This window comes from Varroa jacobsoni, unplaced genomic scaffold (genome assembly GCF_002532875.2).
Source record: "Varroa jacobsoni isolate VJ856 unplaced genomic scaffold, vjacob_1.0 scaffold_1059, whole genome shotgun sequence".
Lineage (NCBI taxonomy): Eukaryota > Metazoa > Arthropoda > Arachnida > Mesostigmata > Varroidae > Varroa > Varroa jacobsoni.
Genome location: NW_019213961.1, coordinates 43843 through 62047, shown reverse-complemented (window position 1 = coordinate 62047; position 18205 = coordinate 43843). Strand labels below are relative to the sequence as shown.

General features: G+C 38.0%; 2 protein-coding genes across 6 annotated transcripts in view; one reads left to right on the top strand and one right to left on the bottom strand.

Annotated features, from left to right (window-relative positions):
* Positions 1-10316: 10316 nt before the first annotated feature.
* LOC111266148 (EGF domain-specific O-linked N-acetylglucosamine transferase) overlaps positions 10317-18205 on the bottom strand; it is a 13037-nt gene continuing 5148 nt past the window's right edge. Inside the window, exons 1-8 of one of the 3 annotated variants that reach the window (XM_086970797.1) lie at positions 17356-17433; positions 15773-15991; positions 15391-15622; positions 14998-15179; positions 14094-14296; positions 13459-13657; positions 12892-13040; positions 10317-12652 (exon numbers count right to left, since the gene is read on the bottom strand). In XM_086970797.1, coding sequence (XP_086826923.1) covers positions 12448-12652; positions 12892-13040; positions 13459-13657; positions 14094-14296; positions 14998-15179; positions 15391-15622; positions 15773-15991; positions 17356-17403 — 1437 coding nt within the window. In that variant the 5' untranslated portion in view covers positions 17404-17433 and the 3' untranslated portion in view covers positions 10317-12447. The other 2 variants (XM_022843349.2, XM_086970798.1) reach the window with 2 other exon arrangements.
* LOC111266147 (uncharacterized) overlaps positions 17856-18205 on the top strand; it is a 25008-nt gene continuing 24658 nt past the window's right edge. For all 3 annotated transcript variants that reach the window (XM_022843347.2, XM_022843346.2, XM_022843348.2), the window contains exon 1: positions 17856-17947. In XM_022843347.2, coding sequence (XP_022699082.1) covers positions 17891-17947 — 57 coding nt within the window. In that variant the 5' untranslated portion in view covers positions 17856-17890. The remainder of the gene's footprint in view (positions 17948-18205) is intronic.

Genomic DNA, 18205 nt, shown 5'->3' with positions numbered 1-18205 from the left:
TCTATCTAGCAGGGAACCTTGTTCCACCTTGTTTATTATGTAAGGACTGCAAATTGTATATCATACCACCGCTTTGATCTCAAAGAACTTATTACATTGAAAGATACGCCTTCGTAGTAACCTCACGTTCACAACTGAAGCATACATCTCCGTCTCGTTTGTTAGAATTTCTTGTTTTTATATTACATATAGTTTTATATATATTAGAGACATACAAGGGAGCTAACACTTGCGAAATAGATGATAATAATAATATGCCTCATAATTCATTGCTGTTTTACTAGTGCAAGGAGTTTCCCATCAGATTTTGCAAAGCTTTCTGTGTAAGCTGAATGAAGGGCCAAAAATAATACATTTTGGAATTGTGCTTTTAATATACGTGCAAATATAAATTCTTATGCAATACTGTCGCAGCTTCTTTCGACGTATGAATACAAAGCTCCATTTGGTTTGTACTCTAACGTGGATGAGTATTCGTGTCTTTATGAGGGCTTAAAATCGACGAAGGGAAAGCAAGAACACTCATAATCAGCAAAGCGATTCATTGATTCTGCTGTGGACACTTAAATCATATGTCTAAGAACAATTTCATTACGTTTTCATATATATATATATATATATATATATATATATATTGTTAACTAGCTACATCTATTAAAAGGAGCATGACTCTGAAATAAATTAGCTACCAATAGAAGCAGTTATTATTGCTACTGCCGGTTGCTTATCGCTCATTTGGTGAGAGCTAACGTTAAACCATATAAGTATGAACATCGCATGTGATTATTTCTGTTCTAATGTAAAGGTGATTTAATTGCGGCTTTCTGAAGAAACGGTTAGCATTTTGGTGTTTATGGCGAAGTAGTATGGAATGAATCTTACTGAGGAGATAGACCGTCAGCGACCACACTTTTCTCACCTGAAAACATTGCGTTTGGTATAGTGAATGATTAATTGATATAACTGATGCAATAGAGTATGCACATTGACGCTCATTAAAAATAGCTATACTACATGCGTAGAACCTACTTGAAAAGCATGCAGATATTACAGGAGACTTAATATGTTGCGCTAATCGAAACAAAAGAGGTTAACTTAAAAAAGCAGAAACTTCTAACGAGCAATTACATCTGTCGGACAGTGTCTTCTATACTACCTCAGCATCATTATCCATCGTTCCCATCATTTTACTACGGTAAAGCAATCTTTACGGACGACTTATTCGATCTAGATGTTAATACAATTAATTAATTTGCGTTCCCATATAGAATTTGACGTGTAGGCAGCGGATTTCTAGAACTTGTGATTTGCAGCTTACTCAAACGTGCGTACTTTGGAGTAGCGACTAGAGCAGGCCATTGAGCCCTGTTGTCCGAAACAAGCTGGAGATTCAAACTATTCCTTGGAAATTACTGGACGTATCACGTCAGTGGTATTATGGACGTCTACTTGTTGATTTTCCGTTTCGTTTTCGCACGTGTATTCGCGGAGGAATAGGCAGTTTAAAGGCGGGACACTAAAACCTGATATTCTGAATAGCCAGATTTAATAAGCTAGATAGCTTTGTTGAACTTTGATTTGATCTAGCAAGACTAAAGTGGACACCACCCAGAAGATTATTATTTTTGGCGTCGTAGTTCTTCATGTTACTCAGCTGATTTAAAAGGAGATTATTATAGTAATTGTGGACCATTTTTTTTCTTTATTACCGTAGAACCTAATTAAAACTGCATATAGCATATTTTTTGGGTACTTGCGAGGGCAATCTTCTAAAAATTTCCTAGTGTTATTTCGTATTTTTCCAACAAAACTACACTTTGATTTACCTTGATCAAACAATTTGGTCTGGTAACCGGGCAAATCTCAGGAACATATATTAAGGCTTTTAAACCTGTGTAACCAATTCTCTGGTGTTCTCTCTGAGCTCTGCACAGGTAAAGGCGTAGATCGAACTCAAGATCGGGTCCTTACTAAAAATTAAAATTATTCCATATGTGAAAACAGATCAATCTAAGCGTCTAAGTGCTGCAGTATATCGTGCCAAAATACGTGAACGAATTGCAACTTTCGGGACAGATGTCTCGTTATGGGCACTGCAACGTGCATGTAAAAGAGTGCTTTTTTAAATATGCGGAGAATTATTTTTGATAAACAAATACGGAAACAATGAGTGATTTGATACTCCTGCATCAACGGCTCATTGTGTAGTTGGTAGGATTCAACTGCCGGCGATTTAATCAAATCATGTATTATCAATCAAGGATGCATATATTTTGGTGTTTTCGTGTGCGCGTATAAAGCTCGGGTTGGGGTCGAGTTTTTTTTTTGCATTTTGTATCGGGTAAATCGTCGAAGTCATTCATTTTTTTTAAAACAACACATGTTGTTCGTTAAAAAATGCTCTACATATATTCGTCATAGAAATTGCAAGGCTGCAGCTTATATGGTTGGAAGGTTGAACTACATAGGGACACATTTGCGATGCGGTTATGAGGTAGTACGGATAGGCGCTTCTATCCATTGCTACTGTTAGTTCATGTCGCCAGAAGCCCCGTCACTTCTGTGAGTTCCCAGTGGCGTAATTTCTGTGCCATTACTCCAGGATACAGGCTCACGTGTCGCTTTATTTATTTTTCTTTCGTTCGGAAGGTTAATTTTTCAACCGAATATATTGTACAGGCAAATCTTCGACTCAAACATCATATAATAGAGCCTTATTTATTAAAAGATCGCGTTTCTTAAAAATCGGGATAATTGAGATTAAAGTTTGCTTGAAATTAACAAATTTATCCCTCTATAATAATGTCAAAACATATATTTGTGTGAAGTATTATTGTTGGATCTGCAACGACACAGCTAGTTTTGCCGACATGATTTTTGTCATTGATGATTATAGTGACATTCGGCATCCTAAAACCGCTTGATTTTTTAAGTTAGCTCAGCACTAGTACGGTACAATATACTTACACAGTATAGCTCAGCACTTACTTATAAAACGCACTTTTCCATAAATGTCGTATAAATTCGGCTGCCACAGTAGTAGAAGTTATTAGTTTGATTGGCTAGGTATCGTCGGTTTATATTCGCTTTGTTGGCAATCTTTTTGCCAATAATCGAGTAATAAAACTTGCTGTATTATCAAATGTGTAAGGGCCTTCGTCACGGTGTGCAGCATTCATTATTTTATATTTTATTACTTATTTATTAATCCATTATTTAAATAGGGTATGCGCTTCTGATGAGGTGTGGCTTTACCACGGTTCGACCAAAAAGCGATTGTCACCTAAGTAGGCAAAAAAGTTATCAGGTGAACATAGGTGAATCGATCTTCCTTTTCTAGTTTCCTTGCCATCTGCTAAAATCATGGATAGAAAACTGTCAAGCGCATAGATTTCATAGCATATTCGCTTCGTTGTCTCATAAAGTAGCTGTTTACGAGTTAGATTTTTTTCGAAATTCGACAATTTATTTGCTAAGTGTATCTATTTGCGTGAAAAACATAATATTTTTCTGTGTACTTTTTCTATGGTATGGTAAGCAGTTTCAAGTCATATTCATTTTTCGGTCGGATACTCATCAATTACGCCTTAATGAACTTTAACAATTTTTTTTTTAAATTGGACCATAAAACGTAAATGAGATCAACGGAATATTAAACACTATACCCAGTTTTAAGCGTATCAAAGTGTTAAAAAATTAGATAGTTAAACAGTCGAGAAGATGTCAATTGTAAACTTTGTCATTGACGCGGAGCCATATTTACCCATGAAAAAGTGATCTGCAACTGAAATTCAAGGAAAATTACAACATTATAATAAAGGCTACAGTCTATTCTTGCTTGCGACGCTTGATACAATCGACTATTAACTAACCGAGTATTACTTGATTAAGGCGAGAATTTACAGTTTAAAAAACTAACAGCTTTGAATTTTACATTACTCAAAATAGTACGATATCTATTAAAATAAGTTTACTTTTTACGCCTTTATTAAAAGCGGGCCTTGGTCTCTTAGCCGCTGTAATTGTTGTAATACATTTATATCCAAAGCGCAATTTCGTTAAACGTTAAAAAGAGTTCTTATAGCCACGTCTTACTCAATATGTGACGCAAAAAATGAAAAGACAAAACACCGTATTTATATCTTTCATTTTTGAATTGTGTTGCGGAACAAATAATTTCTGATCACGGAATGCCCAGGGAACGTCAAATCTTTGAGCACATATTTTTCGAATGAGGCGCTTGATTTTGAGTGGTAAGAACCAAGGATCGAATTTTATTTACCACTCCAAACAGAGACTATTTTATAAACGCCGTTCGCCGCCTCCTTTCTTCATATCGTTAAACGCATGAAGAGCCTACACGTGACTTAAAGCTTTCGGGGATACTGCACATAGCAATGCAAGGGTAGCGGTAGCTCATCCCCAGTCGTTTAGGTCGGGCTCTGGGCGAATCTCTTTTAAATAGCATTGCATTTTTATAGCACTGCTATACGGGTTTTAATTAATTTGTTCTTATTGTGAAAGTGAAGTTGTGATATATTCGTAGTTTGCCTAGGCCTTATGGTTCATCAATGCAATGGGTGCAATTAAGTACGGTTTGTGCACATATTCATTCATTTATTTCCTAAAAATGGCCAAGGCTTAGTAAGTCATTTTGAGCCGAAGGCCTCATAGGTCTTCGCAACTTAGGAACATCGTGATGAGGCCTTTTAAGCCGCAGCCCGTTGGCAAGTCCTGCACATAAACCCTAACTCAGTACAACCGTATCTATGCGCCCAATCCTGGCTGTACGAGCCTCTTAGAAAAACGAAACCTATCATTTTCATATCTAGTATCATGCATGTCATAAAAAAAAGCGCTGTCAGAACTTTTTTATATTGGGAAACTATAGCGCTCAACAAGGCTTTTCCAGCGTACAAAGCGGTCTCTATTATTCTGGTCTCTAATATCGGAAAGAACCTACTAAGCTCATCAGTGAGACCTTCATCATGATATGAGTTTCTGCTCGTTCAAGTGGGGCTATTTGCCCGTAGACGTAACTTCCGCAACTGGTGCTCCAGCGGTGTCCAGTAGGTTCATAGGTTTGGATAAGGCTACTACAAAGGATTGTAGAGCTTCATTAAGCTTTTCTTTCAAACATCCGATAGAGCACCGAAAAACCTACGTATATGCAGTGTGGAAGGCATGGTAATATATATATATATATATATATATTAATAATATACTTAACAACATAATTGAGTAATTCGTCGCATTACAAATTATTGTATTGCCAAGTATTTTTATTTCAAAGAGGCAGATTCTAAACCCTAGATCGATACAGATGTGCAATTTAGTGAACATTTTTTGGTTAATATTATCTCTATATTTGTATAGTGCTGCTGCAGTATATTGATTGAGAGTTTAAATTGCTGTATACTATGCTCATACATGCCGACTAACTGTTTTACCAATTCAATAGGGGTTCGTACATTATTTGCTTTATTGTAACATAACGTAGTATCGCATTTTTTAATTAAAATTGTACGGTTCTAAGATTCCTTGTTTTAACAGACACGCCAGCCTGTTAGCCAACTCTTGTTTTGTATAAAAGCGGAAAAGCATCTGTGAAACACATTTACGTTTTCACGTAGCGATCTCCTCTATCAATCGATTATATACGTTTCCAACGTTGATTTGACTATGGTTTCTATGCAAGTAGCCAATTCGTGTGCGTTAATTGCGGTATTGGCTGAATGATCGTCTATTTCAACAGTACTCAACCATATGCGTGAAGCTCTAACGAAATTATAGAAGTCTTTTTTTATTAAATTCAAATTTCACAGCTTGAATTAGCAGTCCTTTACTAAAGACTTTACTGTCCAGACTGCAACAATGGTCTGAAAAACTTATACTTTAACTATAATTATTTAGTCCTATACGTAGCTTGCAGGAACGCATCGTTTGTATGCTTCCAACCACGGAAGTTATAATGTCACCCTGAGTTCTGCTGCCATTAGATAGTTTAACGAGACACACTCTAAATCAATACTCATATTACACTGTAGACATGTGTAATCGCTCTGGATCCCCTCACGGAGCCTATCCGATGAAGTAACTGCGCCATGCACAAATACAGTCTGTAGGGTCGCATATCTCTCAGAAGTCTTTCTGATGTGGTAACAAACTAAAGACTAGCAAAGTTTGTGTTGTTTGTGGCAATGTACATCTCCATTGTCATCGCTATTTGTAACGGGTATCTAATAAATTAGGGAAAAATACGGCAAATCACTAGTAATGGATCTGTAGAAGGCAGTGGACGTTTCCCTGTAAACCAATCCAGTCCTTTTGAACTGAACGTAGAGTGATACTTAGGCTTATTTGTCGCTGATCTGCAGTCGGTTATACCAGTATGAGAAGCTGCCTAACAGCACTAGCAGACGTAAAAGTTCGAAACAACCATTAGTTAATTTTAGTTTTTTATGGAAAGTGTCGTAATCATTTACAGCCTTACAATATATACAGCAGTATACGTATAGTAAATATGATGTATAATGTGTGTTCGTATGACAGGTCACATTTGTTGTAAAAGTTACTGAAGTGCACGAGGATCAACTATTAGCGTGATATACAATGGTAAAAGTGAAGTCAAAATTCTTTTGTTGGGGACTCAGTAAGATAGGAGAAATATACCACCTGAAAAAATTGAGTCGTCTTTTTCTATCGAGATCGCAATGGAGGAGCAAAGAGCTCCCTTTTAGTCATAATTTTGATTAGGTTTAAATTCTAATCGCCTTTACCAAGAACTCGTTATAACGTATTGTGAACATTATTTAATATACTAGTAAAACCGTTACTTATATAATGTGTAATTACAGATTTCATTATACGTACAGCTAAAAAAGTAACAGTGTTATATGCCTCCCACGACTTTAGGTTTGGAGGTCGCCCTCGCTCCCAAATATCAACCAGAAAATAATAATTAAAAAAAAAACATTTAAGTATATTTTCCTTTTAATCGTTTCCAAGTTACAAAAGCACATTTTAGGAATCATGCTAAAACATCTGTTGTATAATTTGGCCTTTTCTAGTCACGTACTTTATTTGCAGTTCCTGTATTGTCCCTATATTAACCCCATTCTACCCCCCCCCCCCCCCTTTAGCCTAGCAGACAAACTTTGGCCCTTTCCTACTGAAATGAGTAAATCTAGTTCAAATCTAGATCAAAGGAATAGTCCCGCTATAACCTTTGGCATATATTCTATATGTAGACTCGGGGCAGATGGTTTTACTATTTTTTTCCTTTACGTTTATCTGGGTTCAACCGCTAAGTTATATAAGTTAAATGCTTGAAATCGGCGTCAACGTTAGGTGAATGAATAAAGCTGAACAAGTAAAACAAATTATGGGTCTAATGCTGCCGTTTGTGTCACGCTCCATTTTATCGGTATGTTAACTCACTGGACACTTAACCCTGAACTTGCTACGCAGTCAGTTTCATCTATTAGTCTGCAGGTGTGCATCTCAAAATGCAATAGTGCTATTTCTGTATTACGAATTTAAATATTAAATATTATAATATTTAAATATCCTAAATAAATTCCAGTAAAGTAGTTGCCAGCAACTAATAGATGTTTCAATTTGTATGTACGGTTGTAATTATTACATTTTAATAACGGACTGTGAGTAAAGCTCCTCTGGAAATCAAGGTACTAATCCACTTTGTCGTTGTTAAGGGAATAGATTTCCACTGCTGGATTAACTTATCTCTTCGAGTCCTTTTGCTAGCTATGAGAAGCACAAACAGACCTAGAACTGTACAGGTTTCGATGCATTTTTGTGTATCTATAGATCTTTTATGTGTGGCCTTTTGATGTATATTTTTCTAAGTAACAAACAGCACGCTTGTGAGGCGCGGTCTTTTGTAGACAAAAAGCAATCGTATTTCTAGGCGTTCTTTTTTTCAGTTTTTTTAGTAAACTGAAATTGCCAATGCCACAGGCTGGAAGGGTAGAGGATCACACTTTTTACGCGCTTTTTTAAGAAGTTTGAGCAATGTTGTTTACGGGCGACTGAGCCCGACAGGGCAATGTTTGTCTATCATGGACCGATGAGTATGAGACTCGGCCCCGACGGGCGGATTTTGCTCCGCCGAGAACGCTATCAACTAATTTTCGCTTTCTTTCTTATACGTCACACCAGCAGTTCGGCAACTTCAATTAATAATGCTGCAGACTGTTTAAAAGGAGTGGGGCAAGCCGGATTTGACCTAAACCAACCCTGTTGGATTACCACCGCGTTAGACAAGGCGCTTTTCATACAGCCTATTATTTATATAGACCATATATGTTCACCTATTCTCACGTAGAGTCAAGTTAGCTTGTATTTATCTTTAAAATTAAGATTAATTTTCATAAAACACATTGCCTAATTTAAATTATTATATCTTCGGAGATAAACAGACAGGACTCTGAGTGTGTTTCGCTTGTCAAGTTGGAAATTATAGATGAAGTCGCTTATCTACTTTTGGCCTATGGTTGCAAAACCGCGTATCATGACCGCACTCAGAAGTTCTGAACAGGAGAAAGGAAAATGTCGTTATGATTGATAATTCGCGTCTCGATTTTGAAAAATGGCTTTCTCTTATGGAAGATTCAACACAGAAGAATAATAACAAGAGTATACGCATTTTAAAACGTATCATTTGTTCTGATAATAATGGCGATTGGATACAGCTTCTCTAAGACATGCTTGAGAGAATGGAATGTCACTCATTTTCTCTGGCAGCTTGGCTTAGAAAAAATATTATGCACGAAAAGAGCCAAACGGGTAGGACTTAGCTACTAGAAAAGTAAAATTAACAGTGAAGAAGTCCATGTTAACACCACTCTTTCAATGGATGTAACGGCTGAAATTGCCAATTTTGTAATAGATCGTTGCTTCCCATAAAGGATAAATCAGTAGAAAAGCATTTCGCGAAACCATAGACGGTTACAATCTCGCCGACCTGCAACGTCTCATGCAGGTGAATGTAATTTTGCTGCTGTTAATGAAAACCCGATACAATGCAATTAAAGTCTATTACTTGCTTGTTCTTCGCGCTCTTTTTCTACCTATCAATCGGGCATTTTTCAACGTTGAGCGTACGCTGACAGAACATGTTGTTCTGTTCGACTTACTTATTTCTAGAAAAACAGTAGCAATAATACCGTAGTAATAAAGACTTTATTATAATATACGAGTGAAGGACTCCATTAATTCTTGTACACGCCTTGTGGTACATAAACAAACCGGCAACTGGGCCGAAGCTTACAGTTGCGAGCATTCGACGTTGTCTCCACACTCCATCTGAGTCGTTGTGTCTACTAGTCATAATGCTTAATACTATGGACAGTAAGAATCAATGAATTTAAGCTTGCGTACACTTCCCATCATTTAAATCAACTAATATACTTGCTTGATGCTTGCGACTTTAATCAGCGCTATCATTGGTGTTTGTTTGAAGATTAGAAACGGAGTTGTACGAATTAATTTATGGACGAGAAAAATGGTTCTACCATTTTTATTATTCTCCCTACAGTAGAGCCCAGGAGCTGTTTGACATCTTGAAGTTTTTCAGCTCCTGATTTCAGGTTTCGAGCATCCGCAAAAACAGCAATAGATTATTAAAAAGAAAGACTTATTGGTATGACCGGTGTTTGCCTATGTTATTTCTATAACACATTGCTTTCTCGCTATCCCTATTAGTTTTGCTGCTACTGCTTTTCCTTTTCCTTGATTGCGTCTTTAATATATACGGTTTGTTTGCCGCTAACTAATCATTCAGTGTTACTCGTGTATTCAGACAGTGTCCCAGCCTACAGTTGCACTAAATTACAAGTTATCTGGATTCAAAAAGTCACATGAGCCAAAACTGCCGTGGGTTTCTTTTCTAAGCAGCCCCTCACGACATCAAATCGCCGCGCACAAACGTGTTTTGATCTTGAATCAGCTAGCTAACGTTAAGTACCACTGCTCAACTTCGAAATCAAATTAGTGTGTTTAATTTTTAGCAATTGTAACATCAGATCAAACTAGATGGATAGTTGCCGATAAGCTGGTTAACTGAGTCGTACCCGGGTCATTTCATGATTTATCGAACACTTTTCCACAACAAACAGATTCGTTATTTCAGATTGTGTAGACTACTTCCAAAAACTATCCGGAACACGCAGACTTCTTTAGATAAAGACAAGCTTGCGACTAGGTTCAGGCAACCGCCTCGATAACGGATCCACTACCCCGACTGAGTCATATAATGCTGTCGTCGTTTGTACTTTTTTTTACTAAGCATTCGGTTTAACATTAACACCGTCTTAATAAAGAAATTTATTTATTTATTTATTTAAATTTAATATCAGCAGCCAGATTTAATAAGTTCTAGTTCAGTCAGATTTTTATTTGTGGAGGCCCAAACTTAAGAGCTAAATGAGAAATATTTTTCAAAAGCCAGCTGCATTAGCAGATTCTTCATGCTTAACTTACTGCGTTCTAGCTTCATTCAGATCGTTCTAGCCTACTATGTATCTTTTGTTGTGGTGTTGGATGCGCTGTTAGATCGACCCGACTTTTCATTCTTATAGCAATCGGAATTTGTGTCCTTCCTATCTGTGCGGTTCTATCTGGAAGACGTTATCATCATTTAATTGATTTATATACAAACAGGAAATGCAATAGAAATTGTTTTTATCTAACAATGCGCAATACGTAGTCCCACGTACCGCAAATTGCATATTTTTAACGCCACTGCCTGTAACATGTATTATGTAGTCTAGCTTTCGCTTAATCGGTGCTAAACAAATCATTCTTTTGATCTAGTTCCCGATGATGGCGCCTGTCTGTTCATCCCTCTGACGATGAGGTCTATTTTGAAACCGCACACATCGACATGATGACCGCCAAGAGTCAAAAACTTCGCTCTTGTACATTTACGAGACGCCGACCAAGTCGACTGTATCTATAAAAATCACTGAGGCATGAAAGACGCGAAAGACATGAATAGTAGTAGTTCGTACTGCGTTGGTATTGAACACACAACAAAAAAGACTGCCGGGTGCAACCTCTTCTAATTTTACTTTATATCCTTAATATTCACACTACTTCTGTAGCTCTTGTGAAAAATGTATATGGATAGATGTGATATATATATATCACAAAAAGACTTCGATGCCGTTGTTTCATGGCATGTCAAATAAGTCAGAGTTAGCAGATTCGAGTTTGAGAACAGTTTATGTTGAATGTAATACTAATATTACCCGTATAATAACGAATTTTGAAAAAACATGAGTATCAAAAAAATTGTTACTGCAACTTTTTATGACAAGACATCATCACTCAAATACGCAAATACCTTATTGATGAATTTGGCTTAGTCTAATGCGTAATAAAGCGAATAAATAAAGAGCAATACTATATATAATGATTCGTCAAAATGATAAAATTCAATTATACGTATGAAATGATATGTAACTTAATTACTGCAATCCTAATAACTAATCACACAATCCTAATACTGGGAAGTCTGTTCGCGAAATATACTTATTAAAACGTACCCTTCTTTAAAAAGTCAATTAAACATATTGTTTGAAACCACATGTCAAAAAAGGCAAATCAAACACGTTTAACTTGAAACTGGCTTCACTTGAAAATATGCTCGCGTTGTTGAACAATGTAATTGGTTCGTACTTTTGTTATAAAAAAAGTGAGAATGAGCCGTATGCATGCGCGTCTAGTGTGCTCCATTATTACCACATATTGCGATTAAATGAAGTCTTGTTAAAGATATAATGAACGAACAAACTTTTTTCAATGTCTACCTTTTGTATTCCTTTCTAAAAGGAAAATAAGCAGGTAATCGAGGACGCTATAAAAACGTTGGCATGAATTTCATTTCAAGAGACAAGGCAAAAATTACGAGCACCTACACCACAATCAATTTGCAAAATGAGCGTTAACCGGGTATGTATAAATCCGTCAAACTAAGAACAGCCACAACATTTTTTATATGACCCATAAGTTATGTAGTAAGTCAAGAGAATTAAAGTAGTCGAGAGCCACAGACCACTTCAGGCCAAAGGTCGGCTAAACATAAAAAAGTCACACCTTGCATGTCATAGTTTCTCTATCACGCCCTCGAAACGTGATCTTCAAATGAAGAGTCATACAGTCTTATGTTTGGTGAATAAGCGCTAAATATAATTTTTTTTAATTCAGCATCTTTGCGAAATCCATCTAATTGTTTGAAGTTGTTATTCCATTGTTATTAAAAGCAAGCCTAATGTAATGTAGTTTCTCACCCTGTGGCACCCTACGTACGTAGTTAATATACTACTGCAGGCATATTTTACACATTTGTTCTAACGCGCTCTCCGAATTTTATAGCGCACTCAAGCTACACAAGAATCGTATCTACTTTTTGTGCAGTGTTGACTACATCTCGTCGTGAACTGGTCGCTTGTGGCCAAGATACGTGTGTGCCTTCAGTTGTTCGTTCACCTGGGCCACCGCTTTTCGAACAATGCGGATAAATTCATTCACATCGAATCGGTAATTGGCAAATTTCTCATGCGCGGCATGCTGCCCTTTGGGATTGGCGACTGCCTCTAATGTGTTGCGTTTCTCCCATGTGAAGTACCTGCAAAGTGAGAGTAAAATTCCTTGGTGGCATCGGCATAAAATTCCTCTTTAAAGACGTCTTCAAAATATATACGTCTCATCGTGCACTTCGAATGCTATATGTAATATTTTCGAACTTGATTGCACTTTACCAGTATAGTAATAACTATTACTATTATGAGAAGATTTGTGGGATGAAATCTATCACAATTGTAAAACAAAGCGTCGGCCAGCCAAATAAGTTATATCGATAGAAACCTTTTGCCAGCAAGCCTAGCAAGATCGAGGTAGCAATTTGGATCTCCGCAGTTATACAGCTCAAAAACTGCAGCCCATTCCGGCAGGAATAACGTGTGAGTTAGCCCCGCACCGTGTACGCCTATTAATAAGTCAGTATTTGCGCTGATCTGAAATATGAATATAAAAACTTACAAAATTACCATATATCGACCAGCAGAGTCATGATAAATAACAAGCTATATTTTGCTGGTCCTCATATCGAACAAATCAGCAAACTGTAGCACATATATAACGGTAGCTATATATGGAATCTTGTCTATTAGGCCTAAAGCCGCTCTCTTTTAATAAACTACTCAGGCAAATATCAATTCAGTCATGATAAGAGATTCATCAGCTTTTACTAGTCGTTTGTTTATAATCGGTATATCATTTAAATAGGTGCCAAAACGGCAGCTCGATAAAGAGTAGTCTATACGACACGCCTTTAAGTATAAAGAATGATTACCAATTTAATAATAGTATTCATATTTATATCACAATGCAAAGCCGCTGCTACCTGCTGGTTTTCTCGTCGACGATACTAACATTTATCTGCGCGATAAAGTCCATTTTAAAATTGAAGTCAATTTTTGTTGCCTGCACACCTTCGACTTTGTTGAGTTTCTCCATAAGTTCATCTTGATTAAGAACTCGCCTGGTGTTGGTAGATCGCGACAGAAAAGTAACCCGTAGGTCACCAGACGGCCTTTCGACAGGGATGTTTAGACGGTGGAGCGTATGCTCCCTGCATTGTGAAAGAAGTCCCAATTTTATATTTTTCAGTCAGTATATTTTTTTTACTTCATTTCAATCGCAATATTGTTCACACTTTGGTCTGCGTTCACCTTTATATGACTAGAGGCTCTCCGCTATGTGTGGGAGCGAAAATGAATTGCTAAATCGACTCCACTCGATCTGCTCTAAAATTGTTAACTCTTTCCTATAGGAACGTTACAAACACTCGTTGAATTTTAGTAATGTCATTGAGCAACACAGTAATGAATAAATTTTCATTTCGAAGTGCTTTCTACACTTCAAAAATATTGCGAGCGTAAAACTACTTCAATCAATCCAATCGCAGAAATGTACAACATGGAACTGTTCATTGTTTAATCATATCTATATAGTAAGTTTAACATAGACTACGATACGTACCTTTTAGATCATAACAGACTGCTTACCTGAAAGCCTTCATCAGGCCACTGCCTTGACACCCAGGTATAAGCGGCATGTTATAGTACAGTCCAAATATCATCCGGGGCAAAAACGGGAGGAGGAGATTACTGAAGCACACTTTGCCCTTATTCTTGAACTCGCCGATGTGACGAAGCGGACGATCCGTAATTATGCGCCACATAGCTCCAAAGTTGCTCCGGTATGGATACTTAATAAAAAACGAAGATTCTATAGATTATACATTAACCCTTAAATCCTTAAACTTTGCTATGTTCATGTGAGTGGAACAAAGCCCCGTGATGGAGCAGTAGTAACACATTTGCTTAGTAAATTTAGAAATACGTAAAGAAATCTAGGTTCAAAACAAGGCCGAGACAGACTTCGTTTCCTACTGAAAGAAGCCGGCCTACTGAAGCAATGCTTAATGCCACTACTAGGTGTAAGAACTCGAAGCATTAATTCTACATGAGTAGAGCAAAATAAGAAGACCAACTGAATGAACGTCTATCCTCTTGGCTAAGCTGGCAGCGTAAAGAGAACGTTGAAATGATGATATCGGTTCAATCCATAGTTGACTTCTTATCCGCCCTAATCTGACAGGGGCAATTTCTCTAACGACAACACGACATTGCCGACGTTGACTCTGACTCGGATCGCCAGCTTCAGATTGCATTCAATTCTGTTTCAAAATTCTTCGATCATTAATTAAGGTATTCGTATCTACTACGTATATCTACGCGGATTCAGCTCGTCAATGTCGTTGGAACAAAACATAACTATTTTGTGGTCATTGTCAAAATTTTTCGCGTAACACTAGATTATATAGCAAGACAATACAGTTAATCTTTGCCAAAAATAATTTAGGAAACGAAATAAAATATTTTGCATCTAATGTGGTTATTAACGTACACCATCCCATACGATAACGTTGATGTTTTGGAAAGCTGTTTGATTGAAGTGCAGAGTAGCATAAAGATTAACGAAGTCGCAAAAGTGATGATACATATTTACTGTGGCGTCCAGCTTCACCAACATAGTTGGTTCCTCAATGACTTCTCCACACTCGTCGACGGTCAGCCGCTGTGGGAGCACTGTAGTAAAAATGTAAAATATTAGGAAATAAAAATCACATTGGCGCTTTTGATTTGAAAAACTGAAGTACAAATACTAGATGAAATATCTAGTTTAATAACTAAAATGAATTAGGATTTAGAATTTTGCGCTATAGTGTTTTTTGCCTTAAAGAAGTACACTGTGTTTACTGTATTAACTGCTATTCCAGCCTTGTCCCCACATGCCTACCGGTGAAGTGTTCAATTTCAGCAAACCAGGACTGCAAGGGGCTTTTATGTTGTCCTAGAGACCGTAGCAGATCCACTTTGAGCCTGCAGTGGCCCCCAATAAGACCAGGTCCTAGGACATCGTCACGATATTTGATTGGCCCCGTTAATTCTTTGAGTTTGGAGAAATCCATAAAGATATTCTGGGCACGACAAAGGCGCGCATGGTCCACACATTCAAGAACGCTATCTCCCTGGAAATATGGCATTCCGGAGACGTATATACACGTGAGAACCTCGCTAGACAACGAATGATTGAATTTTCAAAAATGCGCGATTTAGAAAATCTAGTAGCCGGTACAAATTATGCAGCATAGCCTATAAAAAACAAAAAATGAGCGAACCATTCTTGTTCCTCTACAAACAATGGCCATCTCTTGTAGACGTTTGGCGATATATCCGAAATCAGCAGTGTCGTAGAACTCACGCTCCTGTGCTGCTCGACCACCCCCACGAGTCCAACCCTGGTCAGACCCATCACAGGCAGGCGAATGGTAACGATTATCTGAGGTGCAACGGTATTTCTCTTCGTAACCCCAGCATTTATTTTGTTTGAGATTGGCCTAGGAAAAAAAGAGAGATTTATTTGTTAATTAGTTTTATTAGTCAATTATTTTTTGCATATATCGCTGCTAAAAATTTGCGTCGCCGAAACTCGCCTGATAGTAACACGAACATTGTAATAAAGAATTCAACTGAAAGAATGGCTATCGCACTTCTCATAATGTTTAAGCGGTTATATCAAGCGAGAGAAATATTCAAGGAGCAGGACAATGACTGTACAATAAATGACGTATCAGTAAATTGTGTGAGATTTTTTTGCTCATAGGAAAATCTTATTGGATAAAACTGAGTTATTTAACTGAGCGCTGGTCCGCTTTTTCGTGTTACGCCTGATCTACAAGTGCATTGTTACGATTATTAACAAAAAAACGTACATGCATTTTGGACTTCATATATATTTATACTTAGTTTATTATTATTTCGCTTATTTATACAAATTATGTCATATATGGCTCTAGTGCTTACCTGGCAAACCTTGTCTCTTACGCACTCATCTAACAGACTCTGATTAAGAGCGGCCCATAGAGGCAAATGTTCTGCAGGAACTTCTAATTTGCGTAAGCTATTATGCTCCGACCGCACAGCACAATGTGCTACAACTACCACCAAACAAAACCATACGTTCCACCTTGACATCAATCCAATATTCATGCGGAATGCGGTACTGTGGGTGAGTCTATATCTGCACATAGTTCCATTAGCACCCAACGCGGCACGACAATATCCTGACTGTCCACCGCGCGCTCAAGGTTTTTGCTCGTTTATGAACGGTTAGCTGACAAAGCTCATTTGAAATTGTCTGTATCGATCTGATTAATTTATCACACCATACACACTCTGTTTGCGTGACACGTTCGTTACTAGTCCACTGTCCGTAGCTGTCCTCCCACGCTTTTTCTTTAATAGTACCCTTATGCTCATATAAAACTTTGGTATAATTTGCACCTTGCCGGTTTCTTCCAGTGAGCATTAACTGCTTTGTTCCGACTATGTTATATGTTTGATGCTACTACAACCGTGAGTATTTTCTGAAGCGGTCAGCCGTTTAAAGCTAAGTGAACTAAATAAGACAAACAAATTTTATCTGTAATGAGTCAGAGCCGTCGTTCTCAATCTCCTAGACCTTCAATGCAACTATAGCTGCTTCTGCTGTACTATTTTGGAGCCAACTAACGTCCCCGCGGAGTTCTCAGATCAGAGAGGAGTATTTGGCCGTAATCGGACCTGCTTTCCAGAGCACCACCGACGACTGCCAGTGTCTCGCCGGTATCAAAACACACACTTAGTAGGAACCCCCCTCGCTCCCTCACTTGGAGCACCGTAGCACCGTAACGAAGGTAGCCTTAAAAATAAAATGACGTACGTGTTTATCGGAACAAGTTGTCATCCTTTTGCACGCCGCAGCCTTCATGCGATTTTTGGGCCATCAGCCGTTTGCCCGTCGAGGTCGAAGTACCCACAAGGCTCACAAGTCAACGGAGTAACAACCGTTGGCCAAATGCGGGCATAAACGCGCAACGGGATTTGAATTTTACCGCCAAACCTGACGGCGCCCCTCGAAGGGCGGACCATGGATACGCCGCGTGAGAGCGAGTGAACAAGCAGCAGCGGGGCGGCTGGTTCTTACGATAATTACATCGCCCACAGGCGTGGATGGAAAAGGGCAGTGTTTAGCGTGTACATCGCATATGAGTATGCTGCAGTGCGAAACGCAAACGTAGTTCTAAAAAGAAAAAAAAAAAAGAGAAAAACCAAAATCGCGTGTGTGCGTGTCCATGTGAGCGAATAACGAGAGGAAGAATCGCTGCTTCATTGTGTATTTTGTGAGCCAACCTACGACCTGTGATAGAGAAATACACAGCGGAAGCCCACACATACTGAAAAGGGGTATCACATGAATGCACTGCTCGCAAACTTCTACTGAAATACAACAGCGCTTCATTTTCCACGAGCGGGTAAGTGTTTATGTGCATATAAAGATTTATCGTACTTATTTATTGCTGTACATTTTTTTTCTCCCTTTATATATATAAAAAATGGGGACCAGGTAGTTGATCAGTCGGTTCAAATTATTCCAGTTGTCACGGACAGACAGTTGGAAAATTTCAAAGCGTTTTAAATATTTTAAGGATAGAGTGGCGCAGCTTTTCGAGTGGGCCTTTTCTTTTGCTTTTCCGTTCGACGAACTGCTGGAATGGAAAAGACTTTTACCA